The sequence below is a fragment of the Nicotiana attenuata genome, unplaced genomic scaffold, assembly GCF_001879085.1.
Source record: "Nicotiana attenuata strain UT unplaced genomic scaffold, NIATTr2, whole genome shotgun sequence".
Classification (NCBI taxonomy): Eukaryota; Viridiplantae; Streptophyta; class Magnoliopsida; order Solanales; family Solanaceae; genus Nicotiana; species Nicotiana attenuata.
Genome location: NW_017670382.1, coordinates 130876 through 152887, shown reverse-complemented (window position 1 = coordinate 152887; position 22012 = coordinate 130876). Strand labels below are relative to the sequence as shown.

The 22012-nt window shown below is 39.6% G+C and overlaps 2 protein-coding genes across 2 annotated transcripts; both read left to right on the top strand.

The window, feature by feature from the left end:
- The first annotated feature begins 2933 nt into the window (after positions 1 to 2933).
- On the top strand, positions 2934 to 4974 carry LOC109238661 (probable chalcone--flavonone isomerase 3). The gene is made up of 5 exons (XM_019405147.1): positions 2934 to 3057; positions 3180 to 3266; positions 3462 to 3617; positions 3882 to 4108; positions 4686 to 4974. Coding segments are annotated over exons 1-5 (633 nt in total). The 5' UTR covers positions 2934 to 3056; the 3' UTR covers positions 4848 to 4974.
- Positions 4975 to 12901: 7927 nt separating this feature from the next.
- On the top strand, positions 12902 to 13765 carry LOC109238648. The gene has a single exon (XM_019405134.1). The coding sequence runs from the start codon at positions 12902 to 12904 to the stop codon at positions 13763 to 13765; it is 864 nt and encodes a 287-aa protein (XP_019260679.1).
- The last annotated feature ends 8247 nt before the right edge of the window (positions 13766 to 22012 follow it).

Here is a 22012-nt window from a genome sequence, read left to right as displayed (position 1 = left end):
ACGAATTTACTTATGAGCTGACGTAACTGATAATTTCTCTAATTTTTAATGTATGTTGAATTTGAACGATAGTCTCCAAAGTTTCATCAATTTTATTAACCATTATGCCTCACCCTTGAATGCTGGTGTAAAATATCCCAGTGACAAAATAATTCTCTATATACAAGGTTTTGAAAAATAATTTCTGAATCTCTTTTTATGAACTGTCAAGTAGCATTAGAAGTAAATGAGAATTATTGTTGATTATCAAGACTTAATGTCTCGTGGTACCAATAGAAATCTCACACACAATAAGTCTGAGGTCAATTTTCATTGTGTCTTATTTAATTACACTTCCCTTTCCCAATGTAATAAAACTTTTCTTTTATTTTATAAAAAGTTAATTTTAACGGTAAAATTATTTCCGTATTATTATAAGTCGCATGCTTGAGCTGTGGAAGCAGCCATGTAACAATCTAGCCTATGAATGATATTGTTCGCTTTGGGATTAGGTCCGCACGTTTTATATGTCACTAGGGTCTGAGGCATATTTACTAAACAGAGCAAAAAACATAATTGTCCAATATTTTAAAAACTTTTATAATGTCATAGTAGTAGCACTTGATTAACATTTCTAGCATTTACATATTTACATTCATAACAAAAATCCGTAACAGTTATCCTACCCATGTTCCTAAATTTTAGGAAATTGCTATGTATTTAAAATGCTCAACTGATTTCACGCTCCACTCATAAATGATTTTTCCTTATCTTTTATCTCTATTTCGAAGAATGGTTTTGTCATAGATGATGATTTATTGATGAATGTGATTTTAGTTTTTCTCTCTCTTCCAATTATGCTCGGATAAAAATGTCTACTTGACATTATAACTATTTACATACCGTATGTGTAAGTGGTATATGCGTACTAAATAATTATTTTATGAAGTAAATAGTATCAAAATATTATTGGTATAAATTGTAATATTTGAATATATTATACTAGAAATATATATGGTATATAAAGTTACATTGTTTGTTTGCTTTGTGTCTTTTATATTCATAACTCTATGGGGTGCTAATTATACCCTATGTATACATCGCATATGTTTGAATTGAAATAAATATATATAGATCCTAATCACATGTTATATACCAAATCCTGCAATGTAAAAAATACACTATATGTATCTAGGGTACAATCACTTTATAACCCGTATAAAATATGTATAAATTTAAAAAACTTACACAGATAACACCTTCTAATTCTGAAAAATAAACACAAGTATTCCAATAATATGTTGTGAATATAACATGTATGGTAAAATAAGTCACCACCAAACGGTATTCAGAGACACAGAAATATACCAATAATACATTGTATATGTAACATGTATGGTATAATTCATAATTTATACAAGTGCCTTCTTTTCTCGCCAAAAGCTTTGCGAGAAAGCTTTGGCCGTTTCTCACTTATAATTTGATTTTTGTGAACCTAACTACGGTCATGGAAAAAGGATGATGGTGTCTAGAAGAAGTGGGGAGAGACTTTAATAGAATATTGAAAGCAAGAGATATGGATGAATAATAAAGAGAAAAACGGAAGTTGATAGGGGTGATGAGAGGGACAGTATAAATTGATCCCTTAATTTGTGAATAACTGATTTTTAGATTTGTTAGTCGTTTAATGTCTAAACCTTTAATGTGCTAGACTTGTAAATGAATTTGCTATTTTTATAATAAATCAAAAATGATGTTATTTAAATAAATAATTTTAAAATAAGTGACTTATTGTGTAAAAATCTCTTACTTTTTTCTTATATACCCAGCATTTCTCCCGTGTTTTGCCGATGTGGGATTTGCCTAGGGTGTCACATACATCTCCCCTTAGGGACTCAGCGAACTCATTGAGGTTTGCTCCACCACCGTTCAAGGTTGCACGCTGAGTGACTCTATGTAACAACCCAGCCCATTAGTATATTGTCCGCTTTGGGCCTAGGCCCGCACGACTTTAAAACACGTCACTATCGTTTGGGGCCTGTTTACTTATATACCCAGCATCTCTCCCTTGTTTTGTCGATGTAAAATTTGCCTAGGGTGTCACAAGCTACTAATGTTTGTATTAGGGTAGGCTATCCACGTATAATGGTGCGACCCTTTTCCAAATCCTGCGTGAGCATGAAATATTTGGTGCACCAGACTGCGTTTATTTATTTCAAACTATTGATTTAGGAGAGAAACACACAACCAAATTATCCTAAATTTAATGACTGATATGACTAATAACTATTAGGTGTTGTCTTAATTTTCTTACCATATTATGTTTTTATATCTCTTGAAGGAAAGGACAACATATTTTCCATAATTGAGTTTTTTTTTTGTAGAAGGAAATTATAATTCTCTTATATTTGGCTAGTCCTTCTTCTTGTAGGAAAATGTTTGGACTTCTATAAATTGAGGATCCTTCCTTCTCATTCAGTAGCGTCCACAATGTAGCCATATAAGGTTTGAGAGTCGTGTTTAGGAGGAGAACTTTACGGGACAAGTGTTAGTGTGTTACTTGTGTTTGTCTCTTCGTGAGGTTGTTCTTTCGATATTTTGTACTCTCTTATAGTGGATTGCTCATCTTCGCCGTGGACGTAGGTCAATTAATCGAACAACGTTAAATGTTTGTGTCTCTTTTAGTAGATTTCTCTTTTGTTATCTGATTTATCGTCGTTGAAAATTTGTTTTGCTATTTTTCGCATGACACTTATTTCGGTTCTAACAATAACTGTCAAAAAAAAATGTGATTAGGAACTAAAAACTATAGGCTATAAATTTCACAAATTCATACCATCCTTTCTAATTATCCGTACCAACCTTGTCTTCTTTTGACCAAAAAGTGTATACTCGTACCTAACAAGTCCCATTGCTGGAAGGTAGATTGAGTGGTAGCTAAAAGTTCTCCTAATAAATTTCCCCTTATATATTCTACAGAAATTCTTATTATCATTCTTACTTTCATATTTTTAATTCCACAATTTCACTCTCAAAATCACCTAGTCTTCTGCTAAGTTTTCTCAGTCAACATAAAAAGTAAGTCATTTTAAAAGTTTCTCTCATTCTTTCTAATTTTATTTTATTACTTTTGTATTTGTTGAGTAAAAGAGATTCTTGATTAATTTGTTGTCTAAAATGTTTAATTTTTGTGTATACAGTGGCAAAGAACGAAGTGATGGTGGATGAATTTCCTTTTCCTTCTCAGTTTATGATCAACACTAAGCCTTTATCTTTGATGGGTCATGGTAAAAAAAAAAAAAAAGACTTTTACCACAACTTCTTTAATTTTTATCTATGTTGGTTCATGGTAAAAATCTTTGTTTTTGGTTTGTATTTAACTTATATACAACGACAGAGAATTTTTTACACCATCCGAGTTGTAGTAGCGTAACTTTTTTCATGTTATTAATTCCACTGATTCTGAATGTTTTTATTATCAGGAATAACTGACATAGAGATACATTTCCTCCAAATTAAATTCACTGCAATTGGAGTTTACTTGGATCCAGAAATTTTGACTCATTTGCAGCAGTGGAAGGGCAAAACAGGAACTGAATTAACTGTAAATGATGACTTCTTTGAGGCTATTGTTAATGGTAAAATCTTCACTAATGACTATATATTCTTGTTTTCCATAAGTTGTCGACAGAAGCGGAACCAAGATTTTAATTTTATGAGTTTTGAATTTTAGAACACGACTTCCAGTGTCGATAAATGAATTCTAATCTTTAATAAACAAAAGTTATTGGGACCTGTACCCGGACTACTAGCTCCGCCCTTGGTTGTCGACTTTAAGATAAAAAATCTAAAAAGTGATAAATGAGTACAAATAAAATAATTTAAATGTCATTTATTTGCAGCTCCAGTGGATAAATTCTTGAGAATAGTTGTGATTAAAGAAATCAAAGGTTCACAATATGGAGTGCAGCTAGAGAGTGCTGTACGCGACCGTTTAGCAGAAGTAGATAAATATGAAGAAGAGGAAGAAGAAGCACTTGAGAAAATTGTTGAATTTTTCCAGTCCAAGTATTTCAAGAAAAGTTCAGTTATAACATATTCTTTTCCTGCTACTTCTGGCATTGCAAAGGTAAGATATGAATTAATGTCAATCAAGTCATTTTCTAATTCTGAAAGGGAGTCTGGGAGCAACGGTAAAGTTGTCTCCTTGTATATATAGGTTAGGGGTTCGAGCCGTGGAAACAGCTACTAATGCTTGCATTAGGGTAGGCTGTTTACATCACTCACCCTTGGAGCACCGGTATAGTTGTCTCCATGTGACCTATAGGTCAGGGGTTCTAGGCGTGGAAATAGCCATTAATGCTTGCATTAGGGTAGGTTGTCTACATCACACACCTTGGAGCAACGGTAAAATTGTCTCCGTGTGACCTATAGATCAGGGTTCGAGCCATGAAGACAGCTACTAACTGTCTACATCACATCCCTTGGAGCAACGATAAAGTTGTCTTCATGTGACCTATAGGTAAGGGGTTCGAGCTGTGAAAATAGCTACTAATGCTTGCATTAGGTTAGGTTGTTTACATCACACCACTTGGGATGCGGCCCTTCCTCAAACCCTGCGTGAATGCAGGATGCCTTGTGCACCGGGCTCCCTTTAAGTGAGTTTCTGATTTTGGCTGATTGATGTTTGTTTATAATTTTTACAGATTTCTTTCGCAACAGATGGTAAAGAAGACTCTGAAATTGAAGTGAAAAATGCAAATGTTGTAGAAATGATGAAGAAATGGTACTTAGCTGGAAGTAGAGGAGTGTCTCCTACAACTATTGCTTCTTTGGCCAACAACCTCTCTGCTGAATTATCTAAGTGAAGAAAGGATGTCATGTTTATGTTGTCCTCATTTGTTATTTGGTTATGTTGGCTTTTGTATAACCTATGGAGACTGTCTTTCAATGTTTGTGTTGGAAATGAATAATTTAGAATTTCTTTTTGATTGATTTGTGATGTTCTCTAGTCTTTTTTTTTAATCTCAAGTGTGACCCGATAGGTCATCTTATGTTTTAGAATCTAATTCTGTATTTCGAAGCCTCAAATACCTCATTTTAGCCCTCCTCGATTTGCATGCACAGTCAGAGTGCTCTTATAGAAAGCTTTTATGTTAAAAAAAACTGATAAAATATGAAAATTTTGCTTTGAAATCCATTTGAGTTGACTTCGATCAACATTTTAAGCAGACGGACCCGAATCCGTGGTTCGACGGTCCCGGTGAGTCCGTATCGTGATTTGGGACTTGGGCGCATGCCCGGTATCGAATTCAGAGGTCCCTAGCTCGAGTTATCGCATTTTGTTGGTTTTGAAAGTTTAAAAGCTTAATGACTTTGAAAGTTTGACCAATGTTTGACTTTTATTGATATCAGGTCCGTATTTTGGTTCCGGAACCCGATATAGGTCAATTACTATATTTATGACTTGTTTGTCAAATTTGGAGAGAAACAGAGTTGGTTTGACATGATTCGGACGTCCGGTTGTTAAAATAGAAGTCTCAAAGTTTTCTTGAAAATTTCATTTGTTTTGGTATTCAATTCGTAGTTTTAGGTGTTATTTTCGTGATTTAGTCAAGCTATTTTGGTGATTTAGTCACGCGAGAAAGTCCGTATGATATTTTTGGACTTCTGCGAATGTTTGATTTGGAGCCACGAGGGCTAGAGTGAATTTCGGATAGGCTACAGAGTGAATTTGGACTTACAAATATTGCTGGTGTGCTTCAGCTCAGGTGCTAGCCTCAGACCTCTTAATGCAAGGTCAGGCTTCGCATTTGCAACCTCTATCAGGTTCGCATTTGCGACAAACCCTTCACATTTGCGAAGAGGGGTGGGTCAGCACTGAGTTCGCATGTGCGATCATTTGGCCGCAATTGCGAGGAGACCCCTGTTCGCAATTGCGAACAAGTCATTGCAATTGTGATGATAGCAGGAATTGTGAGACTTCGCAGTTGCGAAGAAAAGCTCGCATTTGCAGGGTTCGCAATTGCGACACCTACAACTGGTCTAATAGCTGAAAAACGGGATTTTCTACCATTCTTCAAATTTTCAAAACAAGAAAACATCGGCGATTTTCCTAAGAACCCTTCTTCCCCAAATCATTGGTAAGTGATTCTAATCTATTTTCTTTCAATCTTTCATTACATTTCCTAAGATTTTAATGTGTTTTCATGGTGGAAATTAGGGGTTCGGGTAGAATTAGGGATTTTTATAAAATTGGGATTTAGACCTCAAATTGAGGTCGGATTCCAAAATAAATTACATAACAAGGCTCGGGAGTGAATGGGTAATTGTATTTTGGTACGAATTTCGGGTTTGGACCAAGCGGGTCCGGGAGTTGACTTTTTCAATAATGACCTAAATTGAATCTTTTGCAATCGTGGGTAATTCCTAAGGCTTATTTTGAATCGTTTGGTTGGTAATTTGTTAGATATTGTTGGTTCGGATGTTTGTTTGAAAGGCAAAGCTGTGGTTGAGCTTGAGTGATCTTTGGAGTGAGGTAAGTTGTCACGCCCCGAACCTGGGCCTGGACGTAACACGACACTCGGTGCCTGACTACATGTGACCGAGCAAACCAACTGGCTGGCTAAATCAACATGTGGTATCATAACATACTGAATGCGGTAGATAAATTAACACATGGATATACTGAAAGTCTGGATGATATAAATCAAAGTGCGGAAATATTAATACAATTCTGAAATATATTTGTAGCCAACATAGCTTAATATGAAAAGCCTGCGACTCTGTCTAACTATTACTCTAGTTTATGAAGCCTCTATTGAAGTACTGAAAACACTGACTATCTGTAAATACTGAAAGGCTGTAAAGCAATGATAATGCCCCGAAAGAACTGGGGATCACCAAATAGCTGGTACGAGAATCCTAGCGCTCTGAATCATCAACTTGTAGATTATTACCTGCATTGTGAGATGCAGGCCCCGGGCAAAAGGGACGTCAGTACATTTGAGTTGCATTGGTATGTAAAGCAACTGAAAGAAAGAACTATAAATGTTGAAACTAAAACTAAGCTGATAACTGAGAATTGATAAATGAAATGATAACTGTTGAAACTGAAACTGAAATGATAACTGATAGCTGATAACTGAAATGATAACTGATAACTGATAACTGATAACTGAACTGATAATTGGTAACTAACATGATAACTGACAACTGAACTGAACAAAGGAAGTAAGGATATGAATACTCCCTCTTCTGAATGATGAACAACCTGTTTATCTGAATATTAAACTGTGGCCTCAGGCCCAATATATATATATGTGCACGACTGCGGCCTCGGGCCCAAGTATACGTATACATAACTGCGACCTCAGGTCCAAAATGCATAAAGCATAAACTGCGGCCTCAGGCCCAAAGATGCATAAAGCATAAACTGCGGCCTCAGGCCCAAAGATGCATAAAGCATAAACTGCAGCCTCAGGCCCAAATACAGGTGTTCAATATTTAGGAACTGAGAATCAATCTGCAATACATGATAATGAAATACTGAATCACACTGAGTTACATGATACTGGAATACTGGATCACACTGAGTTACATAATACTGTAATACTGGATCACACTGAGTTACATAATACTGAAATACTGGATCACACTGAGTTATATAATACTGGAATACTGAATGAGACTAGACTGAGACATGTATTCTTGAACTGATTATGAACACTGAAACTTCAACTGTTTATGGCATACTGATATACTAAGACTCGGGGGCATCAAACCCAAGTCTATATTGAATACGCACTGAGCTCACAACGTTCAGAATGAAAGTCATAAACGAGTAATGAAGCTAGAGAATAGAAGTTCTGCGACTATTCAAGGAACTAGGCTTAACTATATTTCTGAGGCAATTAGTAACGTCGTAACAGAAACGTAGTGTAAGGAGAATCATTAAAATTCCCAAACATAGAGAGTTAGCCTCACATACCTTAACTTCCTGCTCTTGAGCGTAACACAACATTCGCCAACCATTTCAACTTTAATCTATATCAATACAAGTCAAAGAGATTCCATATTAGCAACAATTCTCATGTTTTGGTCACTTAAGCATTTTCTCAAACACTTTGTGACATAAAGCTTCATAGTCCTTATTAATGGTGTTTCTACGCCCAACAAGCCATTCACTTGATCCTAGATAAATTCTAAAATCTTAAATTTCTTATAATCAATGTCATTCTTCTTCACTCATAAGATAAATAACACTCTTAACTAATAATCAATAATCAACAAGCCAAACCTATAATTGTTCATGCTTTTCTATCAAACCCATCAACTCATATCTCATGAACTAGGGTTTAAAATCATTAAATCAATGCTAGAATCAATTAGAGGGTGAAGACATTACCTTTTTGAAGTTCAAACCCTTTGAATTCGAGTTCTAGGCTTCCTTCTCTCAACAATGATGTCACAATCGAATATCTAATGATATGGAGGGTTTACCCATGTTAATAAGATGCTGGAAAATTGAAATTAACTTAGAATCACCATTAAAACTTACCTTGGGTGGTGGAAGGACCCTTAAGGAGTTAGGTTTTTGAGAGTTCCCCTTTCTAGAGTAAGTTTTTATGTTTTGGGGCTGTGGGGGACGAAATATAGCTTTAAAACGACCCCCCACGAGCGCGCCCGTGCTCCTGGAGACCTTCCCGCGCTACTGACCACGCTAAACGGCAGTAACACTGCCTCAAAGTTAGCGGGGTCGCGCTATGGGCGCGCTACCGGGCGCGTATATCGAATACTATTCTGTAAAACGCGCATAACTTTTTGCACAGAGATCCGTTCGGGCTCCATAATATATTGTTGGAAATCAATTTCAAAGACCTACAACTTTTATGCTTTGAGGTTTTCCAAATTCCTTACAAATTTTTACTAAACTCTGCTGGAAGATAGACCTTTTGTAAACTTAGTCGATTTTGTCAAATCTTATGCACCTGACTTTCCATCTTGATTTTGAAACAACTATTTTCTCCCATAATCATTCCTCTAGGACTTCATACGTCTAAAATATCAAATTAATACCCATTTAACATATGCGCACCTAGTCCGAATGTACGGGGTGTTACATAAGTGTCGTGTCTATCCTTGACTTGAAGGAATTAGGGACCCTCGGATTATGTGCTATGTGATTTTCATGTGTTGCAACGTATATGCGAGGTGAGGAGTGCTTATACGCCGCCAAATTATTATTTTCCCTGATTTTCCGCTTTTCTTCAATATCTCCTTTCCTGTCTTAAATGTTATATGCCCTGAATGCTTTCCATGCTTATTTGCTACAGGTTAATTAATGTCCTCTCCTGTAAATGATGTTAGATCTTTTCATAGTTTCATGATTTTCTGCTATTTTCTTAAACTGACTTACTTGCACCTTCTAATTGTCAATTACTGGACTGGTCTCGTTGTGTAGTATTACTTATGTAGATTTCTATGTTGTACAAGGTTTCCTTTTTGGTTTAGTTTGGTATTTATTGATCGTAAAGGTTTTCGTGGTCTGAATTGTTAATTTAACTGTGCACATTAAGTATTTGGTACTGATATGGTGGGATCGAATTGCACGCTGCAACAGGTAAAATAAGGGTGGATTGATATGATGGAAATTTATACTGTACGGTGGGATCGGGTTGCACGCCGCAACAGGTGAAATAAGGGTGGATTGATATGGTGAAATAAGGATGAATTATTATACTGATATTGATATATGGTGGATCGGGTTGCGGCACCGCAACATATATATTATTTAATATTGTTGATCTTATTACGGTGAAATAAGGGATGATTCTGTGTTGTACGATAGGAACGGGTTGCACGCCGCAACAACCTATGTGTTTTTATTCCTCGAGTTGTGTTGGTTTTCGGTATTTTCACTTGGAACTCTAAGGACTGCCAATTCTGAACGACACTGGCTTATTTCTTGAGGCTATAACTATTACTCTCAGTTGACTATCTTATTTCGTACCGTATTTTCGTTTCTGTCTTTACTATATACTGCGTACAAATTGTAGTATAGGTGATCTACCTTAGCCTCGTCACTACTTTGTCGAGGTCAGACTCGGCACTTACAGAGTACATGTGGTCGGTTGTACTCATACTACACTCTACACTTCTTGTGCAGATTTTGGAGTCAGTCCCAGCGGCGGTTATTAGTGAGCTCGGATTGGACAGCTTGTGGAGACTTGAGGTACAACTGCTCAGCGCCCGCAGCTCCTGGAGTCCCCTTCTCTTTTTTAGCCGTGTACTTTCTTTCCATATAACTTTATGTTATTTCAGACCCTTGTATGTACTATTCTAGTAGCTCTTGCACATGTGACACCGGGTCCAGGGATTTTAGCAGACGTTTGGCTGTTTTAACTTTCGCATTTTACTTTGGATTTCTGCAATTATTTTAGTTGTTCTCTTTTTTTAATTTGCATTGTTAAAAATGGATAAACTGTTCTAACGTTGGCTTGCCTAGCAAATAAAATTTTAGGCGCCATCACGATCTCGACGGTGGAAATTCCGGGGTCGTGACATCAAGAAATTGTTTAATGTTTCTTTTTGCTGATAACTTGGTATTCTTAACAAATTAGGCATAACTTAGTTCTAATAGCTTGTTTCAAGAAAATTATGAGAAGAAGTATTATGCCAATAGAACAAGAGTAACAAGATTGCAAGTACACTAGCTACGAGGGAATAGATTTTGCAGAGAACACTAAAAAAATCAATTTGATGGATTTGAAAGATTGAAAACAGCTTCTCTACCTTCACAAGGTAAGGGCATGGCTGCGTATACACTAGAGGCGTATCTATATTGTATGGGGTAAAATATGTTCTTATTTAATGATCACATGAGAAAGCAACACGTGGAGCCGAAGATAGAGGACAGTCAAACCCGAAGGCAATGATCTCGCTTGTCATCAGAGAGAATTATGATCATAAATACAAAATAAATAGATGCAGTCATCCTATAGTATTCAGTGAAGAATATTCTGCAGCATTAAGTGCATGATCTGTTACAGAGAATATGACATTCACTACCCAATGTTACACATTCTTCAATGGCCCTCATAATTGTCATTAAAGAGGGGACTGATCCTAGGTCTTTGTTCCCTAGGTGTAATTATAAATAGTGAGCTCTACCATCATTATAAGCACATGAATTTTTTAACAAGCACATACTGTATTCTATCAAAAGCTCAATAACACTTTACTTTCTTGCTTATTTAAAATGTTCTGACTGCCTCCAGTAGCTCTGCGCACGGGCCGAAGATATCTGTCGTTTATTTCAGTTTCAAGGCTAAATCTTACATTTTTGTCTAATCCATCTATTAGTTTTGGATCAAATCGATTCACTTGTCTATAAACCACGTATAAATTTAACTGTACCATTTACAGGTAAACAGCTTGGTGCGCACCGTGGGGCATAGACAGTCATGTAATTGAATAGACCCCTGCATCTATTAACTTGTCTGATTCATTGTTCTTAGCAAAAAATCATTAAAAATGACAGATAATGGTGTCAACAACACACACAACGTTGAGGCCTAAGGAAATCAACCTCAGCAGGAAGATTCCATCAGTGATACCCGTAACGAGGGGAACGAGGCCACGCCGGTTCACGACAGGCAATATCCACGACATGTTCGAGAGGCAACTCCTCATGATGCTGAAGACGAGCACGTTGTCGAAACAGTGAGGATATTGAAGGAGTAACAAGAGGCCATTATAGTCCATCTTACACGGCAAGATAAGGTCATGACAGAGCTGAATCAGGCGTTTTCGTGTGCTTCCAATAATGCGAATGGACGCGGTCCAGTTCCTCCCGGTTCTCCTGCAAATCAAACAACGCAGAGGGTCAACACCCCGAAGGGCAAGGACGGTTTTGATGGGATGAGGGGGGGGACGATATCGGTTCCGGCAGCAACAATGAAAACGATCCCTTTAAATCGAACTCATGCAGTTTATGAGGGAAATAAACGCCCGAATGGATCAAATTCCGTGTGCACCTCCAGTATTGAAAGGACCATATTCAAAGAAGTATACCCAGATGCTGTTCAAACCGAGTGCGGCACCAGAATTGATCCCGAAACGGTTTCAAATGCTAGACGTGCCAAAGTATGATTGGACTTCAGATCCTCAGGAGCACATCACCACATATATTACAGCAGTGAAGAGAAACGAGATTGAGTCAGTCTTACTGAGGAAATTCGGGAAGACCCTTACGAAGGGAGCCCTGACATGGTATTCGCTCTTGCCCGCGCACTCTATAAACTCATTCAAAATGCCTATGGTTTCTTTCATCAAGGCCCATGCCGGGGTCAGAAAGGTACATGCCCGAAAGGGCTACATATTCAGGATTGCGCAAGGAGAGTCTGAGTTACAGCGGGAGTTTGTGACCAGATTCCAGGAGGAAAGGATATTGCTATTGGCCGTACCAGACGAATGGGTGGATGAAGCTTTTACCAAAGGTCTGAATCCGAGAAGTTCTAACGCTTTTCGGAAGTTAAAAGAAAGTCTGCTCGAGTTTCAGGCAACAACTTGGGTGGATATTAACAACCGGTACTAGTCTAAGATAAGGATTGATGATGATCAGCTAGGTTTCCCGGCATCGTCCAAGGGTCGGGACCGAGAGAAGAATAAAGAGAAATCGAAGATGATTTCAACACATATCGACGGTCTTCAAGAGGTCAGTTTTTGCCCTATGAATGGGCCAAAGGACGCGACAGAGGTTTTCTGTAAGCGGATAGATTCGCTACCAATAGGAGAACTAAATCGCGGCCGAAATAACAGGTCGTTGCAGAATAAGGAAACGTAAGGTTCTCAAGATTCTTCCTACCCCACGCTTTCCGAATACAACTTCAATGTCAGCGTAGTAGAGCTGGTGTCGGCTATGAGGAACATTAAAGAAGCACAATTCCCGAAGCCAATGAGATCCGATCCCAGCCAAAGGGAACCTAATTTGTGGTGCGAATACCACGGGACAAACAGTCACCGGACTGGGGACTACCGGCTTCTGCGCGAAAAGGTAGCAACATTGTTGAAAAATGGCCATCTCAGGGAATTTTTTAGTGATCGGGCTAAAAACAACTGCGGTCGCAACCGTGATGATGCGGAACCTTCAAATGAAGAAGAAGATCCCCCGCTCTTCACGATCAACATGATTTTTAGGGAGAATAAGGTTAACAGGGTTACATTCTCGACGGCAAAAAAGACGAAGGTGTCAGTGACCCACTGCAAGAGACACTGGGAAGTCGTTAAAGACGACATTACTTTCACAGAGGAAGGCGTAGATGGATTGTTGCTACCGCACAACGATGCGTTGGTAATTTCTATAAATGTCTTAGATTTTAGAATTAAACGTGTTTTCGTGAACCCAAGAAGTTCGGCCAACATCATACAATGGAGGGTGTTGTGGGAAGCCAAGCTCACCGGAAGAATCATTCCGGCCACAAAGCTCCTCGTCGGGTTCAACCTAGCAAGTGTGACAACCCGAGAAGAGATCCTGATGCCCACGAATGTCGAAGGGGTGATGAAGACGACCCTTTTCGAGGTGGTGGACGGCGATATGGGTTACAACATCATCTTGGGGAAACCATGGTTGCACGAGATGAAGGTTGTGCCATCAACACATTATCAGTTGCTGAAATTCCCAAATCCCGAAGGGGTTAAACAAATAAGAGGAGACCAACCGACGGCGAGAGAAATGAATGCAATCTCAGTGTCCAGTAGCAAAGGGAAGGAGCATGCGGCATAACAATTACAAGAATCGACCCCTGCTCCAGAGCCGATCGAAGTCAACCAGGGGGATGAGTTGTCGGAATCCTATCAGGTGCCAAGATATTTCTAGGTACCAGAAGAGACGGACGCAACAAAGTCCATAGCGGAAGACTTGAACAGGTCTCGTTGTTTGAAAAGTTCCTAGTGAGGAAGTTCCACTTGGGGACTCCTGAACTCAGGTCTAGATTTAATGAATTTTTTAAATATAATGTCAATTGTTTTGCGTGGTCGCATGCGGATATGGCAGGTATCCCGCCAGAAGTGGCCATACACAAGCTATGCTTGGATCCCAGGATCCCTTGTGAGACAGAAAACGTCCTATATCCGAGGTCAGAAATAAATTTTTAAAAGAAGAGGTAACTCTCTTGCTTGATATTGGTTCAATCCAAGAGGTAAAATATCCTAATTGGCTAGGTAACGTAGTTGTAGTTCCAAAGAAGAAGAATAAATTTTGCATTGCCAAACATTGATCAAATGATTGATGCAACGGTCAGGCACGAGTTAATGAGTTTCCTCGATGCTTACTCCGAGTACAACCAAATCAAAATGAACCCGGAGGATCAGGAAAAAACTTCATTTATTATGAACTTCGGCATATATTGTTACAATGTGATGCCCTTCAGGATAAAGAACGCCGGAGCCGCTTACCAACGGCTCATGAACAAAATGTTTGAAAAACAAATAGGGAAAACCATGGAAGTTTACATACATGATATGCTTGTCAAGTCTTTGAACGCAGGTGATCATCTCAAACATTTGCAAGAAACTTTTGACATCTTAAGGAAGCATAATATGAAGCTTAACCCCGAGAAGTATGCGTTCGGGGTCAGCTCCAATAAGTTCCTGGGATTCCTGGTGTCATAAAGGGGGATCGAGGTTAACCCCGATCAGATTCATTTCCTGGTCTTCAGAGAAATACCATCATTTCTTCTCTCTGCTCAAAAAGAAGAACAACTTTGAATAGACCTCGGAATGTCAGTAGGCTTTGGGGGATTTGAAAAGGTATTTGTAAAGTCTTTCGTTGCTATCACAACCGGAGAAAGGTGAACAACTGTTGATCTACTTAGCGATCTCCGAGGTTGCGATAAGTGCTGTTTTAGTCCGTGAGAGCGAATATATGCAATCTCCTATTTATTACGTTAGTAAAATTTTAATGTGAGAAGAAACTCGCTACCCACATCTGGAAAATTTGGCCTTAGCTCTCGTAGTCCCCGCTCGAAAGCTAAGGCCTCTTTTCTAATGTCACCCGATAGCTGTGATGACTATTTTTCCTCTACAGAATATTCTTCATAAACCTGAATTCTCAGGTAGACTGCCAAATGGGCCGTAAAAATAAGAGAATTTGACATAGAATACAAAGCCTAGGACTGCAATTAAGTCACAGGTTTTGGCCAACTTTGTGGCCGATTTCAGTCTAGGAGTTTTACCTCTGGCTACCAAAGAAGCAGTAATCGTGTCGGAATCGATATCAGCACTTTGGACCTTGTTCACGGATGGAGTTTCAAATGTGAAAGGGTTCGGGCTCGGCATAGTATTAACTACGCCTTCGGGAGAAACCCTAAGGCAGACAATAAGAATTGTTCCTCTGACTAACAATAAAGCGGAGTGTGAAGCTTTGATTGCAGGGATCGAATTGGCCTGGGACTAGAATCTAAGGTCATAGAAGTCAAATGCGACTCCCAGTTGGTGGTAAATCAGGTTTACGGGATCTTCAAAACAAAATAGGAACGCATGCAACAATACATAATGAAGATTCAGGCTCTGCTCGCTCGATTTCAGAAGTGGTCAATCACGCATATCCCGAGGGAAGAGAATGCAGTAGCAGACTAGCTAATCTTGGCTCGTCTATGGAAGTGAAAGGGTCTGACTCCGGTACGGTCGTACAACTTATGCATTCGATACTGGATGCAAATAGCTATTACGAGGTAAATGCGACTAATTTGGTCTAGGATTGGAGAAACGAGATTATTGACTATCTCAAACTCGGGAAATTGCCTGAAGACCCTAAGGCATCTCGAGCACTACACACTAAATTAGCTCGATATAGCTTCAAGGGAGGTCAATTGTACAGAAGATCTTTCCAAGGCTCGTTGGCCCGATGTTTGGGAGCCTCCGAAGCTAACTATGTTAGGCGAGAAGCCGACAAAGGGATCTGCGGAAATCATTCAGACGCAGATTCCTTAGTACTAAAATTAATAAGGGCAGGATACTATTGGCCACGGATAGAACATGACGCCAAAGCTTATATTAAAAATGTGATAATTGTCAATGTTATGCGCCATTGGTACATCAACCGGCAGAACCGTTGCACGCAGTTTTGCCACCATGGTCGTTCATGAAGTGGGAATGGATATCGTCGGACCACTGCCCCCAGCCCCCGGTATGGTAAGATTTCTTTTGATTTTAATTGACTATTTTTCTAAGTGGGTTGAAGCAGGTCCCTATCAGAATATCGATGAACGTGAAATGGTAGATTTCTTATGGGAGAACATTATTTACAGATTTGGGATACCAAAAGAGATAGCCTGCGACAACGGACCACAATTGATAGGCGTGAAGGTCACAAAGTTCCTCGAGGACTTAAAAATCATGAGGATCACATCATCACCCTATCATCTGAGCACAAATGGCTAAGCAGAATCAACAAACAAGGTGATTATACAAAATCTCAAAAAGAGATTAGAAGCAGCTAAAGGAAAATGGCTCGAAGAGCTGCCAGGTGTGCTATGGGCATACCGAACAATGGCCAAATCAAGCACGGGGGAGACTCCTTTCTCACTTGTATATGTGGCAGAAGCCCTGATCCCGATAGAAGTAGGAGAACCTACCCTATGGTATTTCTGGGCAAACGAAAAAGCACATTATGAAGCAATGTTAGTCAATTAGATATCCTCGACGAACGTAGGGACTTGGCGCATATAAAGAGGGCAGCCCTAAACAAAATAGAGACTTGGTTTTAAGGAAAAAATAACTTGGAACATTCGGAAACTCAATGCGGGGAAGCTAGGTCAAACATGGGAAAGCCCCTGCCGTGTTTCAACTGTCACCGGGAAAGGGTCATACGAGTTAGAGAATCAAGATGGAGAAAAGTTACCTAGCAACTGGAACGTGGCACACCTCAAGAGATACTACTGCTGATGAACATCACATGTACTGAAAGTATGTGCTGTACTCTTTTTCCCTTCGTCCAGTTTTTGTCCCAATAGGGTTTTTCTGCCAAGGTTTTTAACGAGGCATCGACAGAAAACATACTACTATGGAAGCTCCAGCAATAAGACCTTTAAATGACAAGGCACACAAGCAAAAGAACCAGTACGTAGTGGTTATATAGTATTTTGCTTGATAGCAAAGTTCCTACCAGGAAGTTAAGTTTGCTGTTGAACATAAATTACGCGGCCGTTCGCAAGTGCTAGCCACTGGGGATTGTTAGATAATCTTTAGCTTGATTGCATAAATTACTAAGGGGAAGTGAAGTTTGTTAACTAAGCCTTACACTATTAGACGCAAACAGTAAAACTTGCGCAAACACTAAAACGAAAAAAGACGCAAAGAGTAAACTTACGCAAATACTTAAATAAAAGGGCGCAAAGCGAAAACCGTATACTTAAACAAAAAAGTATCTCCATTTACAATAAATGTGCCAAACAGCACAAGTACAAAAGTTTGAAAAAGAAAGCAAAAACTAAGTTGTTGCATCTCCGGAACCTGGAGGAAGAGAAACATCTACGTCCCCTAGGAGAAGTGGGTGGATCTACCGCCGGTTCGATATTTTGTCTTTCGTCATTTTGGCCTTCAGCATCGTCACCTTCCGGCTCTTCTTCAGTTCCCGAGAACTCAGAACTGGAACCAGAAGAATTGGTAGCATCAGTCCGGGCCGGAAGACCCAATTTTGCAACTAACTCCAGCTCGCGTTCCTTAGCGATTTCGGCATCAAAGTCAATGACACCCGCTTTGTCTCTTCCAAGGTTTTTCTCCTCATGATGTACATAACATATATTTTTTCAACAATGAGGGAAGCCACTCAACGCTGAAGTTCTTCTTTATGCTGGCCAACCTCAGCAGAAAGGTTTTACCATGCAGATCTAACGGACTGGAGACTGACATCGAGATCACAGACAATAGAGCTGAAAATTATATTATACTCAATGGTCCTCTTATGCTTCTCCTCCAATTAGGCATACTTCGTCTCGGCAGTAGTAACATCTTCAACCTTGGAGTTTACGACCGCCTCAAAATTATTCAGTCTTTCAGCGGAGGCAGCCTCATGATTGGATGCAGCAAGAACAACATTATGGACTTAAACCCTTTTGGCCCTAGCTTCTTCAAATTTAGCCCTCAACCGGCAACCTCTTGAGTAAGGGTCACTACTTCTTGCTCGCTTTGCTGCAACTGAACCTCCAACTCAGTAGCGTCAGCAGCTCGTGCTTCCAATTTCGAGAGGCGAGTAGCAGTTTGATTTCGCTCGACCAAAAGTTGATCCCGCTCGGAGATAAGTTCCTCCTTATCACGAATCAGCCTTTGGAGGCCCTTAGAAGCAAGAAAGCTGGCCTACAAAACGAAAATGCAAACTTAAAATCCTATTGTATCACATATAGAAGAAATAACGGAGGAAACGAGGAATGTAACGCTGCTACGTTGTGCATGTCATTGTTCAACAAACACTCTTCCGAGAGAGCTTGTATCCTTCCCCTATCTTTTTATGAAGCCAAAGGCTTCAGGTAGTTTGCAAGTTCCACCAGCCGGAACAACAGATGACATCTGGTAGAAACCGAGAGAGTAACGCTCCTCCTTCTTTGAGGATCTTCTGAGGGGGCAGCATAATTTTGCCCCAATTTCCCATGAATTGGGGACAAGAGAAGAGGGAAATCATCCTCTAGGGAAACTGCGGTGGCGTTGAAGGATGAGAAGTGGCTGCGGCAAGCGCAGTGCTGGTTGTTGGTTGCTCATCAACCGAAGATGACAAGGACTCGGTACTCAGCCTCACGGTACCGGGCACGATAGCTGGGACTTGGAAGCGTGAGTCCCCCTTAGAGTGCCAAGGCATCGTCCTCGGTTGGCGTAACTAACTCAACAAATTGAGCATTCTGTTGAGCTGGGGAAGGTCGTCGTCTTCTGTGTAGAGAAGCCCCCTCTTCGATGGCTTCTCTATCATCGTCGATCACCATGTTGTCGATGGCCGGCTCGAGCGTGAGACTCATCACCACAACTTCCATAGACGACTAGGTGCGACACTCTTTGCCTTTTTATTTTTTCCCCCGGCCGCGGAGGGACATCTTCTTTTTGGTTGCTTGTTCTCCGGCCGGAGACTTCGAGAAGAAGCACTTGCACCAGAAGCAGACCCAAAGATAGCTATTTAGGTAAACGCCTCCTGTAGCAGCCTCGCAACATCAGTAGGATCAGCCAATACGCCCTTCTCGGGGACGACAACTGAGCCCTGGGGTAGACCTGAATTCAATAAAAGAGAATGGTTAATCAAATTCCTTATACGCAAAGTAAAAACAAGATGAGTTTGATTTACCATAATTTTTGGCCTTCTACCCATAATTGAGGGCTAGTTCCTTCCACGTACGGGTCTCGGGCGTAGTAACATCTAAAATCTTTTGGACCCACTGGTCCAAGCCTTCAACTCGCGGTGGAACCCACCGAGTTGCTGAAACAAACGAAAGAAGAAAAATCAATAACAACATGGGATGATCTTTAGCTAGAAGAAGAGAGAAGCGATGAACTTACGTGTGCGGTCCCACAATTCCAGAAAGGATGAAGCCGTGGCCGGAATAATGTCCATGGTGGCAACTGCAATGAATTATTCCCTCCATATACGGTCGTTGTCATCATCCATGCTGGCTAGTAGGGCATGATGGCCAGTACTAAAGTTTGTCATCCCCCGCGAAAAATCTTGGGGGATTAAAGATTCATTAATTGAGTTAGGGTTAGCTCCTCTCCTGTCTCCTGGCACAAGCGCCAAAGACAAGCGACTGTCCTCCACACAGAAGGACTTAATTTCACCAGGCATACCTGGTAATGGATGCAAAACTCCACAATAACAGAGTAAACTCACCATTTAGAGAGAATGGCCCCAAAGTAAAATGATACATATAAAAATACATGTAGCCCTTCTTGGGTAAGGTTATCCGCTCCGCCAGATCAGGAGCGATAATATCTAAATCTTGACAATTGTAGTCTGCCTTCACAGCGGGAATGCTGGAAGGACAGATGGAAGAAGGATACACGCCAACGGCCCACATGCGAGGATTAGCGGTAGGAAATTTCTCTTCAAAGTCTTTAGTTGTGACAAGACTCTTTAGGATGATGGTGCTCACCGTATGAGGAGCAGCATCATCGGCTTTACCTTTGTCCTTTAAGGATCTAGGATTTTTTGAAGAGGAAGTCATTTTTATCACAAAGGAATGAAGAGTTTCTCTGAAGAAAAAGAAGGTTAAAGAAAGGTTGAAGACAAAGTACGAGTTGAATAAAGAGAGTTTGAGAAAGTATGGAAGTGTAAATGAAGAAGTTTAATGCATTATGTAAAGGAATAGGTAGCTAAAATTGTGGTCATAACTACCTCGATAACCGGCAAAAGTGATGCTGAATCGTGGGATAACGCGTGTTCAGGGTATTAAATGCGGAGAGACGTGCGTCTAATCAACCGTCAGAAACTTTTCATAGGGTGTCAGAGAATTTTCCACCAAGAAAGGTATTTCTACCCACTTCTCGGTGACACAATGTTATGCTACCGGAAAGCAGGGGGACTATCTGTATGGGATAAAACATATTTATATTTAATGATCACATGAGAAATAAACGCGTAGAGCTGAAGACAGAAGACAATCAAACCTGAAGGCAAAATCTCGCTTGCCATCGGAGAGAACGATATTTATAAAGACAAAACAAATGCCGCCATCCAACAACATTCATTGAAGAATATTATACAGCATCAAGTCATGATCCGTTACAGAGAATATGGCATTCACTACCCACCGTTACACATTCTTCAATGGCCCTCATAATTGTCATTGAAGAGGGGCTTGATCTTAGGACCTTGTTCCCTAGGCGTAACTATAAATAGTGAGCTCTACCATCATTGTAAGCACGGAAATTTTCTGACAAGCAAATACTATATTATAACAAAAGATCAATAAAACTTTACTTTCTTGCTTGTTTAAATTGTTTTGACTGCCTCCAGTAGCTCTGCGCGCGGGACGAAGATATCTGTCATTTATTTTCAATGCTAAGTCTTACATTTTTGTCTAATTCATCTATTATTTTTGGATCATATCGATTCACTTGTCTATAAACCACGTATAAATTAAACAGTACCGTTTTATGCGTAAACATAGATCCCCCTGAACTTTCTTAAAACGGAATAAATATCACCATAAAACTAGATAACCAAATTCTTGGTAGGTACTGAAATATACGCACTACCACGTGTCTATTTCATAATTTTTGAACTTTTTTCTCTTTCTTTTCCTTTTTTTTTCTTTCTTATCCTATTATACTTTTTTCTTTTTCATTCTTTTTTCACATTCAAATTTTCCACCCATTCATAATGATCCATTCTTTGATCCAATCCTTGTTTGATTAGAATCTATGTATGTCGGTCTTTTGCTTGTTTCATATATATAGGAATTTCATAAACTCCACTTTTACCGGCGGGGAGTTTATTGTTACTGATTGTGATTTGCGATTTTGATTTTATATTTTCGGTGACTTATTCCGGTGGGAAGTTAGAGAGATAAGATCTGGGTTTGGGTAATGATGATAGTGCCGAGGTAGTGTTGCCGAGGTGAAGATTAGATGGACGGAGAATAAAAGGAGGTGGGTGAAGGTGAAGATGGTGGTTATGGTATCGAGGTGGTGGAGAGAGTGAGAGGAAGAATATTAGAGGAAAAATAAAAGAACGGATAAATAGTTCGCCTGAGAAGGTCATCGGCGTTCATGGTTCTCACCGGAAAAGAAGAAAAGAAAAACGTAGAGAGTAATTTTTTTTAATTGCAACAGATTGCAAAAAAAAATCCACTTTTTTGTTTCTCACTTTGTCAAAGAGAGTGGAACACACTCTCTACGCCACCTTAGCATTTAGGGGGTTAATAATTCTACTATTAAATAGTTCAGGGGGAGGGATGATTGGACCCTCTCAAAGATAAGGCGTGTAGTTGGAACTTCGGCCTTAGTTCAAGGGGTACTTATGCATTTTTCAACAAAGCAGTAAGACAACCTATGC

Bases quoted from the DNA above. Each gene is read 5' to 3' on its own strand.
- LOC109238661 (XM_019405147.1), top strand. The intron at 3,267-3,461 runs GTAAAAAAAAAA...TTTTATTATCAG, and splicing joins TTTATCTTTGATGGGTCATG to GAATAACTGACATAGAGATA. The intron at 4,109-4,685 runs GTAAGATATGAA...TAATTTTTACAG, and splicing joins CTACTTCTGGCATTGCAAAG to ATTTCTTTCGCAACAGATGG.
- LOC109238648 (XM_019405134.1), top strand. From the start codon at position 12,902: ATGAGGAACATTAAAGAAGCACAATTCCCGAAGCCAATGAGATCCGAT.